The sequence below is a fragment of the Podarcis pityusensis genome (genome assembly GCF_964106645.2).
Source record: "Podarcis pityusensis genome assembly, chromosome: 4".
Taxonomy (NCBI): domain Eukaryota; kingdom Metazoa; phylum Chordata; class Lepidosauria; order Squamata; family Lacertidae; genus Podarcis; species Podarcis pityusensis.
Window position 1 is genome coordinate 36948016 of NC_138027.1, and position 21162 is coordinate 36969177.

At 42.8% G+C, this 21162-nt stretch overlaps 1 protein-coding gene across 9 annotated transcripts in view; it reads left to right on the forward strand.

The window, feature by feature from the left end:
• BBX (BBX high mobility group box domain containing) overlaps nt 1–21162 on the forward strand; it is a 131655-nt gene that overhangs the window by 104798 nt on the left and 5695 nt on the right. For all 9 annotated transcript variants that reach the window (XM_081002676.1, XM_081002673.1, XM_081002675.1 and 6 more), the window contains 7 exons: nt 6404–6463; nt 8283–8363; nt 12651–13569; nt 14272–14410; nt 17894–18042; nt 19427–19543; nt 20111–20303. In XM_081002676.1, the coding sequence (XP_080858802.1) occupies nt 6404–6463; nt 8283–8363; nt 12651–13569; nt 14272–14410; nt 17894–18042; nt 19427–19543; nt 20111–20303 (1658 nt within the window). The remainder of the gene's footprint in view (nt 1–6403; nt 6464–8282; nt 8364–12650; nt 13570–14271; nt 14411–17893; nt 18043–19426; nt 19544–20110; nt 20304–21162) is intronic.

The window sequence follows — 21162 nt, forward strand, 5'->3', positions numbered from 1 at the left end:
TCCTTGCTTCACTCCTGGCTATGTTGGGAGCATGACTAAGGGGATATTTCCCACAACAAACCCAGACTAGGGAGGTTATTTCCCACAAACGCACCACAAAAACCAACCTTTCCCAACCACCTTTTATTTTAATCATCAAATTATACGTAATAAAATACCTTTTAAAATATTTTAAAGCATATTGGTAGCTACACTAAAATAAAGCCGTTCCCCATTTCAATTATAAATAAAAACAAAGCTAGAAGGATATCATATATCCAAACAGTCAATACTTTGTGAATCCATGATGACAATTAGGTGAAAAAACCTGTTTTCTTTTACAGTAATCAATACACTTTTGCCACTTTACCAAAAACTTACCTTGTCTCGCTTCTCATTCTTGATATCTTAAAAAATGTGTTCTTAGCCATAGTTGCATACTACCATTTTTTGTCTCTCCATTCTTTAATTGTTGGTGTTTTATGTGATTTCCAGTATTTGCATAGACCATTCTAGCCACAAGATAAGAAACAAGTTCCCTACATTCTGAGATAACTTACTGTTTTACATAATTTAAAAGAAAATGAGCAAAATGAAACATTGTATCTTAAAATATTTACCACTTGGGTTTTAAAATCATTTTCCATTTTTTAAAGGGAAAAAAAAGCATCTCTCTGCCACATATGGGGATAATCTTTCTTTTTATTCTTCCAACATAAAGATAAATAATTTTTATTCATGTTACTTATCTTTTATGGCTTAATTTGCAATCTACTCATTATTTTACAATTATCTCTTAATTCCTACACATAAAGAGAACTTAAAAGCTACTATCAAAAGATTTTCACGTATATCCATCAGGATTCTGCCCGCTGTCCCCAGTATTTTGTGCCCATTTCACAATATATTATTTTAGTTGTCCCTGTTCTGTGTCATGTTTAACCAAAAGTTTATATATCTTTGCTAATCTATGTTCTTTAATCTTCACAACTTTCTTTTCCAAATTCTGTATGTTCTCTCCTCAACCCAGTTTTCCTTTGATATTCTTGCACTAATGATCTTACCTGACAATATTCAAACCAATTAGGGGTTTTTGCCCTGCATTTTTCTTCTAACCTCTGAATATGAAACCATCCATCCTGCTTTTCTAAAATCATTAATCCTGAATAAATTATTGTTCTTCCATGCATGAAATCCCACCTCTACATTTCCTTTTATCTATTAATATTTCTAAAGGAGACTTGGACATAACAAATCTTTAATAAATCAAATAACAAAAAAAATATTATTAATAGTCTTCGGTCCAAATTTCTTATCTCCCCCAAGTAAATTATGTAATAAAGTTCCTAAAATCTTTCTGAAATAACTGAATATGGTTCTTTAATCCAATCTACTAATGAGTTGAAAACAAACCTTGGCCTCAACTCATGGTTTGATTAGAAAGAAGGAAACAAACCATGAGCCCAGGATTTTATTGAGTTACTTATTTTTAATTGTTTATTTAGACCATTTCCATACCACTTAATATATAAAAATATAAGCAGTGTACAGAAAACTAAAGCAACAACAAAAGACAGCTAACAAATCTTAACAAAAAAACAGACTGTTTCATATGCAAAAGTTGCGTAATACAAACTGCTAATAAACATAAACTAGTATCAGTTCATTCTCCTTCTGAAACAACTCACCTCTCAACCTCCATCATCTACCCAGTCTCCCAGCCATGGCGCAGACAAACACACCTTACTCACTAGATGTCATAGAGAAGAGGACATCGGGAACCTGCTGACGTTACCCTAATCTCCCACTCAAGACTTGCTTTTGCAGGCAGACACAAAGCTTCCTGAGGCTGCCCACAGCTTTGTCCCATTCAGCAAATTCCACACCCAGTCCCAGCCTATAGCGGGTTTGGTGAAGGATGGGCAATGGAGCACTCCTCCACTCACAGCTCTTTCTCCGGCCTCTGCACACTTCTCCAGCTACTTTCTTTGAGTGCCACAACAAGCAAAGGCGTGTGGTTTGTTGCTCCCAGTATGGCCAGGAATGGTGAAGGAGTGAGACTATAGCTTTTGAGCACCCTGCACGAGTGCACTGCTCCATGTTGCATCCCTGTTAAACATTAAGTTGGTTGACTATGATGTGCAAATCAGTGCCAGGGCTCCCCTGCCATTGCTTTCTCAGGTGTTGCTTCCCCTTGCTCAGATGTCCTCCTCTTTCCCCCATTTTGTGGAGAGGAACATCAGTGAGTGCATGAAAGATGAAGCATCTTCAACAGTCCGTTGGTTCTCTCCTGCAAGCTCGCCTCTCTGCATTAATCTTACAAGACCTATGTTGCTTTATAACACATTGCTGTGGTGTAAGGTACCAGCTGCCTTGAACAAGTTTTAGAAGTTGGTGCAGCAACCCATAGGATTAATTTTTTTAAAACGTTTATACTTTTCAGGTATATACATTTCACTGATTTCACAATCATTTTGACATTTTAAAACTTGACTTCCTTCCCCCTCTTTCTGCAGTTCCTTAAATTTATTTTTAATATCTTCTGCATGTCCAAATTAACTTACCGTATTTTTCGCCCTATAGGACGCACCGGCCCATAGGACGCACCTAATTTTTTGGGGGGGGAAATAAAGGGAAAAAATTATTTCCCCCCCAGGCGCGGGGCTGGGGCGGGGGAAGCCCGAGCTTCCCCCCCACCCCAGCCCCCAGAACATGCAGCTCTCCGCAAGCCGTGGGGGCTCCCCGCTGCCCCCCGAGCTTGCGGGGCTGGCGGTGGGGAGAAGCGGGCTTCTCCCCGCCCCAGCCTCCAAACCACGTCGGGAGACAGCGGGATGGCGGCGTTCCGCCTCCCCGCTGTCCCCCAAGCTTGTGGGGCTGGCGGTGGGGCTCTCCTGAAGCCTGGAGAGCGAGAGCCTGCATTCGCCCCATAGGACATACACACATTTCCCCTTCATTTTTGGAGGGGAAAAAGTGCATCCTATAGGGCAAAAAATATGGAAACTTACTCATTTATTTATCTTCTATATATATATATATATATATATATATATATATATATACTCTTACATAGCTGCAGGTTATTACAATAATCATGCCAGTGTTTTTATCTGTTTACAATTTATCTGTAAATATTCAACAAACCTCAAAGGATTAAAATTAAGACGATAGCCAGAAAACTTTCTGTTTGTCTCATTATCTAATTGAGAAGTACACTTAATTCACCTCTTGAAAATGTGGCGTTACAAATTGCACTCTCAAAATTGCTTTATAGCCTAAAGCAAAGTTCTCATATCTCACTGTATTATTATTTGAATTTGAATTTATATACCGCCCTAAAGCTGGAGGTCAAAGGGCGGTTCACAGAATCATTGTAGTGATTCTCCCTACAAAAAAGTTCTTTTCGAGCCTCCTCAAGATTTTTTCATTTATGTAAAGCATGTCTCAATTGCCCAGCATTAAAAAAGAAAATCATGGCGATTACAAAAAAACCCCAAAATAAATGCAAAATACAAAGTTAAAACGATAAAATTACATCAAATCCATCTGCAAAACTATCAGGAACAATATCCAACAATGTTGCTCAGAAAAGTGCTGGTTGAATAAGCAATATCCTGAGGAGGCACCTAAAAGAACAAATTAACAGAATGAAGATAAGCAGTCCAGCTGCTGGTCTATAATTGTGTCTGAAGACAGGCAGAGTAAGAGGGAAGATGCCAGCTGGGGCAGCCATCTTGCTCTTCTACTGAAGTCGCCATGCTGGCAGAAAATAATTGTTCTCTGCTATCATTGCCACAGGATAGGCTCGGTAATGAGCTTTTACATATGTTTGGTCAGACTTAGAGTGAGTTTTCTACCACTTGCATTCAACTGTCTTCCTTTCTTTTCCATTGTCCTTTGGTCTCCAGTATACCAAGGAGCTGACTAGACTTTGCAGGAAGGGAGAGCACTTTGAGAGGATTCCTGTCAATCATCATCATCATCTTATTTATTTATTTATATTTTAATATTTATAATTATATTTATACCTCACCCATCTGGCTGGGTTTCCCCTGCCACTCTGGGTGGCTCCCAACAGAATAAGAAAAACACGATAAAACATCACACATTAAAAACTTCCCTAAACAGGGCTGCCTTCAGATGTCTTCTAAAAGTCAGGTAGTTGTTAATGTCCTTTGTTAATTTCCTTGATGGGAAGGCGTTCCACAGGGCGGGCGCCACCCCCGAGAAGGCCCTCTGCCTGGTTCCCTGTAACCTCACTTCTTGCGGTGAGGGAATCTCCAGAAGGCCCTCGGAGCTGGACCTCAGTGTCAATAATAATAGGACAAGTTTTCTTTCAAGGAAGCTTGTCTAATGGATCAAAAAAGTCCCTATAAGCTTTCAATGAAGCCCTGGCAACACATAGTGAAAACCTCTAGCCTAGAGCAGGGTTTCCCAAACTGTGGTCTATGGGCTTCATCCAGGTGGCACATGGTGTGTCTGTGGATTTGTGGTTGAAAATTGGCACATCCATCAAATTAAATGCTCATATTTATTTTTAATTGTATTTTCATCAGCTGCTCCAACTTATCCCATTGTACAGTGGTGCCCCGCAAGACGAATGCCTCGCAAGACGAAAAACTCGCTAGACAAAAGAGTTTTCCGTTTTTTGAGTCGTTCCGCAAGACGAATTTCCCTATGGGCTTGCTTCGCAAGACGAAATGTCTTGCGAGTTCTTGTGAGTTTGTTTCCTTTTTCTTAAAGCCACTAATAACCGCTAAGCCGCTAATAGCCGTGCTTCGCAAGACGAAAAAACCGCAAGACGAAGAGACTCGCGGAATGGATTAATTTCGTCTTGCGAGGCACCACTGTATTCTATTGCATTGCAACACAAACTTTATGGAATTCTAACTGAAAAACAACAAAATACAACACACAAGAAAAGAAACAAATATGCTATCAAAAAATAATGCAGCATCTAGCACAGTGCATTACAATTGCTATAACAGACAAAAAAAAACCCCTCAAAAAACAGACAGAGGGTCTGCCAAGACCCTCAGCAGTTTTCAACCAGGCCATGGCAAAAATGTTTAGGAACCCTGGCCTAGAGTATTCACCATTTTAAAGCACGCATTTCTTAATCAGTGAGAGAATGTAGAACAGCAAGTCTATCTACACTGAGTTTTCATAGAAGTCTGGAAGCATGAAAAGCTAGGAAACAATCAGCTGTGCATTGGTTGCTGAAAATTAGAGGGTTATCATATATTTTACAATATAAGCTCTTGTAATGTTGACTTTAGAGGCCATTCTCTGCTATAAAGCAGTCCAGAGCCATATGGAAATGTAAGAGAATCCTTTTTGTGCCAAATGAATTATCTTTGGACGTAGAACTACACTCATTTCCCTCAGATTAGAGTGTTTGGAGAGAGCTCTGAGGACACTTCATTGATAGAAAAGATCTTGAACTTGTTCAGCAGAGTTATTCCCCCGAGTCATCCCAAGCAGTACTTTGCAGAGTCACTCACATCTTTCTTTGCGAGAGAAGAGGCTGTGGTTTTCATCCTGAACATGGCAGGGTACTTGCTTTTAGATTATTCAAGAGAGGAGCGCACAAAATCCTTATTTCAGCTACTGGAACCCATGTGTCTTTTATTAGCGCAAAGCTATCATTCCCTCTGGACATCTTTGGCACATTTTGTATGCCAAAATTACCCTTTTCCCCTCCCTTTTACACCCCCCCAACTTTCAAATTTCCCACTGAGAAAAGTATTGCTGTACTTTGCACGCGGAAAGCAATCTGTTGCAGTAAAAATTGTACAGTGGCTGTAAACATGCAAAAAATCCAGCAGCACAACAGTCTTATGTTGCCGTGGGACCCAGAATGCCTGAGGATTCTTGGCAGTCGTCCCAGACAGCGTTTTTGTTCAGCCTGGGTGTTCTTCATATGTTTCCTTTCTCTTTATCCCTTTCACCGTAGGAGAGAATAATGTTAAGTCTTTGTGAAAGGAATGATACCATCAAGTGCATGTGTCATTCATAATGGACAACCTTTAGCCCAGGAATAAAAGTCCCCTGTCAGTCATGCATACTCCATTATACAGTATGACACTCTTCACTGTCATCTCCATATGTTTATCACCCCTTTGCTTACCCAGTGGCTGTGTTGTTTTCCAGTGAAAACAAATGATGTGGCTAATAGGAAAGGTGTCCTTTCTTCTCGCGCTCAACCATGAGACCAGTTAAAATAGCAGAATGATGTGCAGAGATGCCTTTGTATCCTGTGGAATCTCAGAATCCACATCAACAACGCTACAGCTTATTGTGTTGATATTGACAAACTAAAATGTCACAAAGGGCAGCTGTCTGCTTGCCTGTCTGCCTCACCCATTGTTGAAAGAGACTTTCTCTGCATTTTGTTTTTTAAAAAATCATATCCCTTTCTTCGCAGTTGGCGAGTCCTGAACCTATAAAGCACTGTAGGAAGTCAGCACTCTTCCAGTTCGCTGAGGTAAGGCACCATTTTTATATGTGTAAAAAGAAAAGAAAAGGTATATTTTTATTAATAATATTTTGAATTTAATACGGACTGCAGAAGGTTGACACCAGAAGTATATTTTAGCAAAAGGTGTTGGAAGAAGGAGCTGTGTAGATAAGCATGGGATTTCTGCAAAGATGTATTTCTTATAGCTTTTATGTTTTCATATACAAATGAAATTACAGGTGCAATTCAAAAAGAATTAAATGTGCTTGAGATGTTCTTTCCCATATGACAGATAAAGCTAGATCTCCACATTTTCACAGCTTGTCAGTCTCATATTTTCTGTAAGTTTGAAAGGGGATAGCTGTACAGAAACTGCCACCTGAGCATTTCCTGCTTCTTGCTACACTTACATCTCCCCTTGAATGGGACAGAAAAAATTTGATTGACATTTTGTTGTAATTCAGGGAGCTGGTTTTTCTGCAACATGCGAAGTGGCTCTGTGGCCCATAGGTTCCAGCAAAACTTAGAATTTTCTGTAGCTTGTCATTCAGTTTCCTAGAAACCAGACAGGGAAAATAGCATTTCTACTCCGAAGAGCCTACTTTAATGTAGCAGGCAGTCTGGAAAGTTTGTTTCCCATGTTGAAGTTGACTACAGTATTTGTTCACCTTATACTAAATGAACCATTAAAGAGCCAACTATCTGTTTGGTTATAAAGATGGGTCTGAGAGCCTTCAGGCATTATATATAGGAGGAATGTGAGACTTCTATGTTTTATAAACCTTCATAAATTATTCTCTTGATTTCCTGTAGAACAAAAACTCTTTGGAGTGGTTCCATATATTGTAGCATACAGAAATGTGTTTACACAGATGTGAGTACAGGTAGCTAGGAACCTTGACCAAATCATTTCAGAGACACATATATTTGTATGGTACATGTGCTGCATTTGTGTAACTTAATATCCAGATACAATGCTTGTATTCTCGTGACATATCCAGAGTGATGGAACATGCATGGAGGGGAGAATCTACATGCATTCAGTTGAATGTTTGCATGGCGTTCACATGTTTAGATAGGTGGCAGTGCTTGCTCTCATGATCCTATATGTGTTCATTCGGACTAGATTAGTTGCAAAAGCATGACCCCAGGTAACCAATGTGTTGCACAAGGGTATATATTCTTGCACAGCAAAACAGTTATTACTTTTTGCCAAGATACCTAGCTCCTTGTTACAAAAGCACACTTGTAAATTAGCTCATTTCGCCACCAGCCTTTCAAGTAAAATGGGAGGATCCAAACTACCATACAAAGGTAAAGATGGCCTGATTTACAACTGTGTAAACTGATACAGCTCTAGTGAGTTGAACATAGACGGTCAATGAAGATATATCTGATTACACTAAAGGAAACACTTGTCCTGTAGTTTTACAGTCTCCTTGTTGTTGTTTAGTCGTGTCCGACTCTTCATGACCCCATGGACCAGAGCACGCCAGGCACTTCTGTCTTCCACTGCCTCCTGCAGTTTGGTCAGACTCATGTTTGTAGCTTTGAGAACTACAGTCTCCTTAGTGATGGCCTAATTCTTTAATGTTTACCCCAGGAACTGAATGCCATACTTGAAAGCATTACTCAATTACTTTCTAGTATTAACATAATATTTCTTTATATAATTCTTCTCTTTTTGTATAATTCTTCTCTGTTTGGATCTCCAGCTCTTCCAAGCGTGATTGTGGAATTTGAAATTTCCTTTGACATTTTGCATTGCGCTTGGAGGCACAACTTTTATCAGTGACATTGTGATATTATCTTCCCCCACCCCTTGCTTTCTTTGTTTCTACTTTAGATTTCATCAAGTACATCCCATTCAGGTTCTCCTGAATTAACAAAGCAGTGTGGGACATCGGCATTGTTTCAGTTGGCAGAGGTAGTATTAAAATCCTGTGGCTTAATTACTACTGAATGATGCTGGTTGCCAAGGTCTGGGAAGCGGAGCAGTAGTACAGTCATAATTAGCATTGTTGTTTATAGAACCGTAAATTACCACGTTGGTGCCAAGGAACAAGATTTACCTTGTCTAACCATTAGGCACACAGTCTCCGTAGAGCCAAGGCGGCAAGTTGAGAACTGCTAGCTTCAAGGTGCAGTAGTGCACTGGGTAGTAGGCAACAGCCAATATGTGAAATACTCCTCTTAATTCTTTTGTTCTTGGTTTTAAAGAATGCTTTATATCTTCCGTGGAAAAGATCACAAAATGAAAATTGCATGGTGAGAGAGTTGTGCTGCTTCTTCCAGTGATGCAACATGCATTGTCCAGTAGAGGAGCCCATGACTCTCATGCAACCACAACCTGCATGTATCAAGTTAGTAGTCTCTATAAAAGCCAGTTCCCACCATTCCATCATTCCCTAGGGAGACCAAGAAAGAGAACTAAAATATTAGGATATTTTGAAGAACAGGCTTTATTTTCAATGAGTGGGATCACCGTGCCCTGAGTAGGTCCATGCAGTGTAAAATCCTCTCTACTGTACATGTTTTAACCATATTCCAATCACAGATTTTGCTTCTATTTAAATAATGATAAATGAATACATATAGAGGTGGCTGTTTTCTCTTCTTTGGTTAGACAAGGCAAATCTAAATTACACTTGGGTTTTATACTGAACTGAAAGCAGCTGAAAGCAAAGGCACTCTTTGTAAAATCCTCTTACATGTACAGTCTTTTTTCACTTGATCATGATGAGCGTGGCTTACATAGCACCACTGCTTTCAAATTCAGAGGATGACACCATCAGGTTAAAAACTAACAAACGACAGTGCCACTTTTCTCAAGTATTTCTTTTAATATCTTTAAGAAGATATTTGCCACAGTTTAATATGAACATAAGGGTGCTCCAGCCCACTACAGTCGGTGGGTTAAGCACATTTAACTTTGTACAGGGACACCTTATTTTAAAGTGCTTCGCTTTATTGTGTTTCACAGATATTGCTCCTTACGAGAATGCAGGTACAGCTGCAGGCAGTCCCGCTCTCCACCACTGCTGCCCCTCTTCTGGCCATGGGAGTGGAACTGGCTAGAGCCAGTTTTTCCCCTGCAGCCTCGGGTGCCTGGCTTAATAGACAATAGTATAGTTTAACATTGTTTTTATATGCCACTAGGGGACGCGGGTGATCAGAACCTGCCGATCAGAAGGTCGGCGGTTCGAATCCCTGCGACAGGATGAACTCCCGTTGTTCGGTCCCAGCTCCTGCCAACCTAGCAGTTCGAAAGCACAAAGTACAAGTAGATACCGTATTTTTCGTTCTATAGGACGCACATTTCCCCCTCCAAAAACTAAGGGGAAATGTGTGTGCGTCCTATAGAGCGAATGCAGGCTGCGCCGCTAAGCCCAAAGCCAGAACAGGAAGACGGAGCACTGCGGAGCCCTCCGTCTCGCTGTTCTGGCTTGGGAACAGCCTTGCTAGCTTCTGCAGGACAGCGGGGTGAAGGCACCCCGCTGCCCTGCAGAGGTTTGCGCGCAGCCCTCCCCAAGCTAGAGCAGCGAGACGGAGCCCTCTGTCTCGCTGTTCTGGCTTGGGAACAGCCTTGCTAGCTTCTGCAGGACAGCGGGGTGAAGGCACCCCGCTGCCCTGCAGAGGTTTGCGCGCAGCCCTCCCCAAGCTAGAGCAGACGGCTGCGCGCAAACCTCTGCAGGGCAGCGGTGTGCCTTCACCCCGCTGTCCTGCAGAAGCTAGCAAGGCTGTTCCCAAGCCAGAACAGCGAGACTCTCGCTGCTCTAGCTTGGGGAGGGCTGCGCGCAAACCTCTGCAGGGTAGCGGGGTGCCTTCACCCCGCTGTCCTGCAGAAGCTAGCAAGGCTGTTCCCAAGCCAGAACAGCGAGACGGAGGGCTCCGTCTCGCTGCTCTAGCTTGGGGAGGGCTGCGCGCAAACCTCTGCAGGGCAGCGGGGTGCCTTCACCCCGCTGTCCTGCAGAAGCTAGCAAGGCTGTTCCCAAGCCAGAACAGCGAGACGGAGGGCTCCGTCTCGCTGCTCTAGCTTGGGGAGGGCTGCGCGCAAACCTCTGCAGGGCAGCGGGGTGCCTTCACCCCGCTGTCCTGCAGAAGCTAGCAAGGCTGTTCCCAAGCCAGAACAGCGAGACGGAGGGCTCCGTCTCGCTGCTCTAGCTTGGGGAGGGCTGCGCGCAAACCTCTGCAGGGCAGCGGGGTGCCTTCACCCCGCTGTCCTGCAGAAGCTAGCAAGGCTGTTCCCAAGCCAGAACAGCGAGACGGAGGGTTCCGTCTCGCTGCTCTAGCTTGGGGAGGGCTGCGCGCAAACCTCTGCAGGGCAGCGGGGTGCCTTCACCCCGCTGTCCTGCAGAAGCTAGCAAGGCTGTTCCCAAGCCAGAACAGCGAGACGGAGGGCTCCGTCTCGCTGCTCTAGCTTGGGGAGGGCTGCGCGCAAACCTCTGCAGGGCAGCGGGGTGCCTTCACCCCGCTGTCCTGCAGAAGCCAGCAAGGCTGTTCCCAAGCCAGAACAGCGAGACGGAGGGCTCCGTCTCGCTGCTCTAGCTTGGGGAGGGCTGCGCGCAAACCTCTGCAGGGCAGCGGGGTGCCTTCACCCCGCTGTCCTGCAGAAGCTAGCAAGGCTGTTCCCAAGCCAGAACAGCGAGACGGAGGGCTCCGTCTCGCTGCTCTAGCTTGGGGAGGGCTGCGCGCAAACCTCTGCAGGGCAGCGGGGTGCCTTCACCCCGCTGTCCTGCAGAAGCCAGCAAGGCTGTTCCCAAGCCAGAACAGCGAGACGGAGGGCTCCGTCTCGCTGCTCTAGCTTGGGGAGGGCTGCGCGCAAACCTCTGCAGGGCAGCGGGGTGCCTTCACCCCGCTGTCCTGCAGAAGCTAGCAAGGCTGTTCCCAAGCCAGAACAGCGAGACGAAGGGCTCCGTCTCGCTGCTCTAGCTTGGGGACGGCTGAGCGCAAACCTCTGCAGGGCAGCGGGGCGCTGCGCTCCAAAGGCTTCAGGGATCTTTGAGGCTGGCAGTGGGGGAAAGCAGCACTTCCCCCCACCGCCAGCCCCACAAGCTCTGGTGAATGTACCTTGAACGCACCTTGTTTTGGAGGGGGAGAACAAGAAAAAAAATCTTTTTCCCTGTTCTCCCCCTCCTATGATCTGGTGCGTCCTATGGCCCGGTGCGTCCAATGGAGCGAAAAATACGGTAAATAGGTACCGCTTCGGCGGGAAGGTAAACAGTGTTTCTGTGCGCTGCTCTGGTTTGCCAGAAGCGGCTTAGTTGTGCTGGCCACATGACCCCAAAGCTGTACACCGGCTCCCTCGGCCAATAAAGCGAGATGAGCGCCGCAACCCCAGAGTCGGTCACAACTGGACCTAATGGACCTTTACCTTTACCTTTAGGAAAACCAAAACGTTTAGTGCCTGACTCATTCAGCCCTCTCAGGCTCTATTTATGAGGATCCAAGATCAAGGACTTCCCAGGTCCCTCTTGAACTCTAGTGAGGGGAATTTCCTTTTATCCTCTTCTGTTTCTGAGTTGGAGGAAGGGAAACAGTCCAGAGAAGAGCCTCCCGCCCCACATAAAACACATAAGAAACCTCCTCATTCCCTTCATTCCAGGGGATGTCCCTCCACCTGCAGGTCCAAAAGCAAATTTCAGGATTCCTGGGTCTCCTCCTGATACCAAGGCCACTGCAAATCAGGCAGAGGCTTCAACTAATATTGGGCTAAGAGGCGCCAGTTCAAGGAGACCCAGGTATGATGCCTGGAGCCTGCTGGTGGGAGGCAGTCTGCATCTGTTCACAGAGGAGTGTAAATGCTAATTATAGGACCCATGAATGCTGGACAATGTTTATTTATTTAATAAGTTTATACACCACATTTTCTTCCAAAGAGCTTATGGTGGTGCTTCCCTCCCCATTTTATCCTCACAGCAATCCTGTGAAGTAGGTTAGGCTGAGAGGCAGTGACTGGTCCAAGGTCACCCATTGAGTTTTATGGCTGAGTGGAGAGTCAAACCCTGGTCTTCCATAGGGCTCAGTAATTGTGAGGGTTATCACATTGTGCTATTAGGATGTGCTCCCCATTGTCTGGTAATCCTGCTGCAAGTATATAGGCTGTGTAATGTTGAACTGCCAAGAACAAGGGTGGTTTTTCTAGAACAAGTCACAAAGCTCTTACCCAGCATTGCACTAGAAGTGTGAAATTAATGTTTTACCCTTGTTTTAGATGTGCCTTGCCTCAGAGGAAGTAAAAGTGAGGGAACCCGGGAAGGGAAAGCTAGAAGCATCCAGAATTATCAAAGCCTTGGAAGCACCAGAGGAGATCAAAGTTGAAGAACCAGAGAGGGTGAAAGTAAAAATCGAAAAATCTCATAAGGTGAAGGGCCAAGAGCATGAGAAGACAAAGATTGGAACGTCTGAGGAGGTGACAAGATGCAGTCACATTGCAGATCCTTCTTTGGACAGCATGACATTAGTTGGACCTGACAGCACAAATGCAAAGGATTCTGTATGCCATTCCCAAGAACTGACAATGGCTGACATCAGCACCTTAGGATTAAGCAAGCCGGAAAAGCTAAAGAAGAAAAAGAAGAAGAAAAATAAGCCGGACCAGCAAGCACTTGAAAAATGTACCCCTAAGAAGGCTTGCAAAAAGAGGCAGTCTTCTGAATCAGACATTGAAAGTGTCATTTATACTATTGAAGCGGTTGCAAAAGGGGACTGGGGGGCAGAGAGACTCACAGAAGTGCCCCGTAAGAAAGCCCGCCCTTCCTCAACGGCGAAGGGGAACATCTTGGAAACAAAGTTACCAAAGAAAAAAGTGAAGTCGAAAGAGAAAAGAGCTCTAAAGGAAAAATGTGTAGAGACCACCAAAGAATCAAAGCCTCCTGATTTTTTTGACGTTACCGACAACAAGGAACTGCCATGCGAGGTACCCGAAATCATCAAATCGGAACCGCTCACCCCAACGGAAGAGATGATGCCACAAAACTTACCAGAGCAGGTCAAAACCGAGGACAGTGACTGTAACAAAAAGACAGAGACATGTGGCTCGAGGAAATCTGAGAGAGCTTGTAAGGGTGCTCTGTACAAAACTCTGGTGTCAGAAGGGATGCTGACATCCCTGCGTGCCAACGTTGACAGAGGTACGTGGCTTTTAACCTGCCTATGTTTGGCATGTCTGATACAGGCAGTGACTGCTGCTGTGTTATCATCTTGATCTGGAGTTTCTTCCAACAGCACAAGAAAGAACAGTGGCAAAAGCCTAGAACAAGGATAGGGAACCTCAAGCCCAGAGGCCAAATGCAGCCCTGCTGCCAAGCTCTCAGGCCACACCCCCTCAGTAGCCATGCTCCAAACCATCCCCGGGTGCCTTTGCATGGCTGAAACTGTGATAATGCCTCTTGCTTGCCAGGATGGGGTGCTTGTTTGTGTATGATGGCTGCAAAAACCCGATATTCACATAGCTGGAATGTAGCCTACTGTACAAAATAGGAGTCACGTCCATCGCCTTGGGCGCTTTTGTTGAAAATAGGAATTGATTTAAAAATCATTTTTAAAAGTGATGGATTAATTTGGTTGCTTAAATCTGATGTTTTTCCTTGACAGACTCAGCCTTAACAAGGTAAGGGTACTTTGAGATTCAGGATAATTAATTTAATCACACCACTTTTACAAATATATGAGGAGCTGCTTGGGAGTTGCAACGTTCAATAATAATTTAAGTTGCATGAGTTTTGCAGGTCCCAGTGTAGGTGCCCATCTGCCTGCCTGTCTGCCCAGCTTCCTTCTGTCTTAATGTCCCGTGATTCCATAACAGGCTCTATGTCTCCTAATGTCTTTCCTAGGGAAACGAAGCTCAGGAAAAGGCGGCAGCTCTGATCATGAAGGATGCTGGAATGAAGAAAGCTGGGCATTTTCCCCTGGTGGGGCAAGTGGGAACAAAAAGCTTAAAAAACCTAAGCCAAAGGAAGAAATAGTTGTGGGGTAAGTGCTATAATGTGCCGTTTTGAGTATGCAAACTTTTTCAAGCTGGTTTTAAAGCAAGTAGAAATTGCCTCATTTTCATAGGTTGACTGTGCTTTATGTCACTTTAGTAAAATACAGTCTTCTAACAAAAGGAATGCAACATTAAATCACCTATTCAAAGTTATTTTCCACTTTCCCCTATGGTTCTTGTTCACTATCAGTCTTGTGCTGGTATTTAGCCTTAGACAGAGTTTACTACCTATTTGGGGCTGCATTCCCTAGCAGTCGAAAGCCACAGTCCCAGCACATGAGGCATCCCCTACCAACCTCATTCCGTTGGCTGTGTCTCAATTAGAAGGCTTGAAATCTCCAGAGTTGAATCACCTATTCAAACCCATTTTTATTTCCATGTTAGCCTTAAGCCATACTAGAAATACAGCACATAGACGATTGATATATGTAAAATGATTAACAGTATCTGTACAGATGCGTACAGTAGACTAGAAGTAGGTCAACCAAAATTGTCATTACAGCAATCGTGACAGCAGTTCACAAACAACAACAAAAGCACCAATAGTGAATAAGCTCTCGTTCTTTGTTGACATCTGCTTTTAAAGAGTCAATCCTTTGTAGGAGTGATGAACTCTAGTCAAATCCAGATACTCCAAAATTGGATCTGATTTCATTTGTTCTGTGTAAGGTTGCAAATACCCTGCTCAAATAAAAAAAATAAAATAAAATAAATTGGAAGGCTACATGTACACAGCTGCATACCATGGATAAACATTTACCTAGTAAAGCACACACACTTGGGTGAGGAATCCCTACAGATTTTGAGAGTGTGTGTGGATGTGTTATCAGGGTGCTGGTGTAGTCTTTACTCCTGCATGCTGGTGTAGCCAAATACATGTTCTCACCCACAAATTGCAGTTGTTGAATTGGAGCCAATTCACCATTTCTTTTGAGCCACTTTCCCATTTGAGACTTAGTCTAAAGCCATTGTTTGAATGATTCATAGCTACAGGGAAAACCAATAATACATTATGCTTAACTGATCTGATAAAACAGAGGTGTTCATCTTTATAACTTCTTAATGGAGCAGACTACTAGCTATACTCCATTGTGAGGCTGGGAGTTTTCATTTCTCAAACAAACAAGGAAGATTAACTTACTGGCAAGCAATATTTCCATTCCTATAATGCACCACTGGGTAAGGGATTTTTGATTCTGCCTCACCGTAAAGTACTTGGATTCCTAGCATTAATTATCTTCTTTCTGTTGTTGAGAGGTAGGGAGAGGTAATCTGTCTTCGCAAGTTGATTTTTTTTTTCTATATGAAGAATCACATCCTATTTCTTTTTGCTAAAAAAACTAGTCAACCCTTTTCTAATTTTCCCTGTATCATATTTTTTTATTTGCTAGGAATAATACCCATATTCTTTGTCCCACAGTAATCTGCAAAAATATTCAATAACCTTTGTAATTCTATTGAATTCCATTAAATTAATGATGCATTGTCTGCACTCAATAAATACTGTAATGACATTTTTTCAAACATTGTGAACCTAAAATTTCTCACCCCCTGTATATGAATTCAGATTGTCTTGTGGCACCCAATCTGTTTTTAAACAACCTTGTGGAACTTCTTGTTCCATTGTAAAGCTGTTAGATAACGTCTCTCCTAAACCAGACCTTATGGTGAAATATCTGTGTTGTTTAAAAATGTATACAGCTGTACATCGAAAGTCAAACGGAATCCGTTCCGGAAGCCCATTTGACTTCCAAAATGTTCGGAAACCAAGGTGCGGCTTCGATTGGCTGCAGGAAGCTCCTGCAGCCAATCGGAAGCCACAGAACCAGCATCAGATGTTGGGGTTCCAAAGAAAGTTCTTAAACCGGAACACTCACTTCCGGGGTTGCAGCGTTCAGGAGCCAAAACGTTCGCGTTGCAAGGCGTTTGACTTCCGAGGTACAACTGTATTATGCTTTATCCTGTCAATTTTCCCCACAATTGCCTTCTACCTTCTTTAAATCAAAAGTCATGTAAAGCTGTTCATTCTTTGGGTACATTTAGTAGCCCGATCCTGTGCATGATTACTTGGAAGCAAGGAGTGCTGTCCTTTACATACCTACTGAGATGTAAGACCCATTGAGTTCAATGGGACTTACTTCCAGGAGAATGGGCATAGAATTGTAGCCCAACAGTGCATTCCATAATCCTAGTCAGGCAGCAGTGGGATGGGATAGAGCAGCATAGCAACATCCGCAGCCTTGCCACTTAACACCAGGGTGGTCAATAGACAAAATGCTGATCTGCATCTGAAGGCAGCCCTGTTTAGGAAGTTTTTCATGTTTAATGCTGTATTATGTTTCTAATGTTTGGTTGGGAGCTACCCAGAGTAGCTGGGGAAACCCAGCCAGATGGGCGGGGTATAAAATACTACTACTACTACTAATAATAATAATAATTTATTATCTGCCTGGAATCACATGACAGCAGTGGGGCCAGCTTAGGATCCGTTCCATGCCACATTCTATTCAAATCCCACCAGCAGTACTTCTGCCCACTCATGATTTTGTTGGGCGGAATGGGGAGCTCAGTGCTGGAAGAGTGACACTGGCATGGCTGTTTTGGGCTGTGCAGAGGGAATCCTCTGCCCAGTCCACACACATGAAACCCATGGAGGATCAGGGTTTTGGATGGCAACCTAAGTCCCATTGCTGGTATATGACTTCCTCCCAGGTACTCCTCCCATCTTTTTTCACACCGTATAGTGACTTTTAAAAAATTGTTTAAAACACAACCCCCCTAAATACAGTGGGATACATACTTCTAAGTCAGTATGTATAGGATTGTTCTGCACTATATTGTAAAACAAAGTAATGATCCACGCAAGAACAGCGTCATAAAAGCTTTACTGCCCTTTACTATTGTACAATTTTACTGAATAAAAGTGACTTGCTGGTTTATGTTGTTTTTAAAGGCTTCACAGCAAATGATTAAGTAATTGTCCATTTTAATAGTATTATTTTAATACTATTAAATACTATAGTAATAAGATTGTTCCTTTTCCCAAAGCTTACCTGGCAGTTTTTCTTAATAATATTGTTCCTTTATGACCATATCCGTGTTTCAGTTTGTCTCACAGCTGATTGCAATTTATTAACAAAATGCAGTAAATTCTGTGTTCTAAAAATAAAATAATAATCTATGAATATTTGAGGAAATCCCAGTAAATCAAAGCAAAATTCCAAATGAAACTACCTTTTACCTGGAAGTGAGTGCCATTGACTCAGTGGGACTTATTTCTGAAAGATTGAGGTATTAGCCCTAGTGTGGCAGACTCTTGAAATTGTAGGCACAATTGCATGTGGAAAGCTGTTTGGTTTTTTCAAAAAGTATTTCCACATGGTCTGACCTGTGGCTCCATCTTGTTGATTTGGTCCTGTTGATCAAAAAAAGAGTAACAACAACATTTTTTTTTGCCTTCCATTTTCTAGCTTAGCAAAGCTGGAGGAAGAATTTGAGAAAAAATTCAACAGCCTCCCTCAATACAGTCCTGTCACATTTGACCGGAAAAGTGCATCTGTTCCAAGAAAAAAGAAGAAGCTTGGTAACTGCTCAGCAGACCAACAGAAATCTAACAAAGGTGAGAGGCTTCTGGATAATCCATTCCCAGTTATTAGCAGCCACCCTGCTAGGCCAGAAGCTCTTACAGTCTCACTTCACTTAATGTATGCATGTTTGAGCAAAGATACATATTTTATTTGATCATGTCAGAATTTTCACACATTCTGCTTATTGCTTTTCCATTGATGCCTGGTTCTGTGTGGGAAGAGGACAGGCAAGTTATACCTCAGGAAAGAAGGGCTACTGTTTTATTTAAAAATAATTCAGTTTTGCCTGCTTACTATCTTAACTGCATAAACTTCTAAGAATAGTTTGCTTTTTAAAAAAATTTATTTATTTTTACAGCTTTTCAAAACTTCTTTATTTTCTGTTCTAGGTTGAGAAAATAGTAAGATTAGCCTTGGGCATATTTGGTATTCTTGAACAAGCTTTTTAATCTCATCCTGAGACCTTGCTTGTGAAATATAAACAGAAACATGCCCTATTGCACATGGATGATAAGAGGAGTAACAAAATAAAAGTATAACTTGTTTGTGCATTTGAAATGTAAATACTTTCTTTAGAGAGAGAGAGAGAGAGAGAGATTGGCCACAATCTTGCAGTGTAGTCACACACACAAATCAACATATATGCCCTTATTTTTAGATGTAGTTATCTCCCTCACTTCAGTTTTGAAAGAATAGTACTTTTCCAGTTAATTCTAGATAGACTGCCTCTGCACTTGTGTTTGAAATGAGGGGGGAAATCACCGTAACAGTGGTGAAAAAAAGATTAGTAGACAGTATTGAAAATACTAGGATGCAACAGGCTGGCAACAATCTCAACTCAAAAAAAAAAAGAAAAGAAAAAAAAGTGAATGTAGAAAAGATAGCAATTTCTGACCAAATGTCTAGCATGGAGGCATTCTGAATTTCTTGATTCTCTTTCACTTGATTTCAGTGGCACTTAGCCACCACTAACTGTTGGCAGATTGTGCCTGTTAATCAACAAAAAGTCACTTGCAGAACAACAATAATGCAATCAAGGGAATAATTGCCTTGTTTCAATGGAAGAGGTTGACAGGCAGAAACTTCTGACCGCCTATACTGCAAGCCTAAATAGAAGCCCACCTCTGACATGGTGTGTGTGTGTGCTCCTACACTTACCTTTGACTCCTGGCAAATGGTTAGTGCTGTGGGTGGTCGGTTGCGGAAGTGCCAGTCCCCAGTTGGACATGGGAGAAAGGAACCATGCTGCCCTTTGCTCTCTGCACTGTCAGCCTATATTGTGATCAGCACAGTCACATTTAACAACAGGGGTTGTCTGTAAGATTGAAGGGACAGAAAGGGAAGCTACTGTAGCAGCAACCATGCAGTGGTCAGTACAGGAAAATCAGAATTCTGTGTCTCTCCTAAATCCTGCAGAGTCTGCGACAATGCAAGAACCTTTGGTTGGCAGCCAGAAGAGAAAAGCAAGGAAAACCAAGATCACACACCTGGTTCGAACTGCAGACGGCCGAGTCTCACCAGCAGAAGTTCTGGGTAAGAATGTGACTGATTTTTTTCCCCTAGGTAGTTTTCAAAATTCAAAATATTTGTTCTTTTGTTTTTGTTTCTTAAAAATAAACATGATTTGTGGGCTGGGTGGGCAGGAAATAGAGTTTGGGGTTGAGGACAAACAAGTCCTAAGTTCTCCTCTGGGAGATGTATTTCTGCCTCTACAGGGTACAGCTATTGTCAGAAGAGAAGGAAGATGAATTCAGTGCCTTCTTTGCTTGTAGGCATTCTCTAGTTGGCATTTATTTATTTATTTCATAAAACTTATATACCACTTGATTGTAAAAAGCCTCAAAGCAGTTTGTACTCCTGACAAAGACTAATATGGGTCTGTTACAGAGAATATATTTTCAATTTTTGAGCATCAGTTTGTAGTCTGGCCTCTTTCCTGCCCCCACCTTGTGCCCCAAACAGTACCTGTTCAGAGAAGGAAGAAGCACTGAACAAGGCCGGACATTTTGAGCAGGGAGGGAGGAATGTATGTCTCCAATCCTTACAGCTTAGGAGTCCCTTCAGCTGTTGTTTAAAGTTTACATTTTGCTTTCACTATAGAAGAGAAACCAAAGGAGCAACTACAGAGTAGTCTTCTGAAAGCATCGAGTATAGGGATGGACTGCAGCGAGGAATCCTTGCAAAACAGTGAATTGGAGGAAGGTCATAGTGTTACACCAGACATGCCATCTGTCTCTGCATTCTTTAGCCTAGCTGCTCTAGCAGAGGTAGCAGCGATGGAAAATGTGCACAGGTCAGTATGTGCTTTCTTCACCCCTTTGGCTTGTAACAACTCTTCATTTTAGCATCTGTACTTATATTTGAAATAAAGCACCCAGATCAAGCAGCACTTGAACTGTCTGTTGTGATCTACTTAAGAGCACCCTATTCGGTACATATTACTTGCATACATTGTTGTGTCCAATGCAGCATTCATGCAAGATGTGCTCACACAAGCAGAATTCCCTGCCCTTCCTTTCCGCTGCAGCCCTGTGACTCCTAAAAAGCTATCCTAAGGGCCAAGGAATCCTCAGGACAGGCCTGGCAGTTGGGACAGGGGGTGTTTAGTGAGCAGGAAGGCTGTGCTCATTCCTGCTGCTGCCTCCAGTATGCTTTTGGAAACTGCAAAAAGGAAGAGTGCAGCTGTGCTCAGGTGATGCTTGCAGGCTTCATTGATTGCTTTTACTTATATGCCACTTTTCCACAACAAGCTGTGCCCAAAACCACTTGCAGCAAACATTAGAAACATTGAAATAGAGAACACCAGGAATACAAATATACAAAATACAATGTCAGTAACTTTTCAAAACAATACCAATCAACAATCTAGCAAACACAGAATAAACACAATGTTACAAAAAAAGAGAAAGCCACCCTGATCTAGGCTTAAATACATAAATACAAAGCAAAAACAAAAGTTTACTGACAATAGAGTTTCTGGTACTGGTCTTTTTGCACTCCAAGGAGCCTGGCTTAAATACAGTTCAAAAAGGAGTGGTAGATGACATACAGCTGGCCTACAGGCTAGGTGACATACGGCTGGCCCCTACATCTCTCATCCAGAGCAGACTGACAGCACCAAAAAGCAAGTGTTGGGAAGAGTGATGATAGTG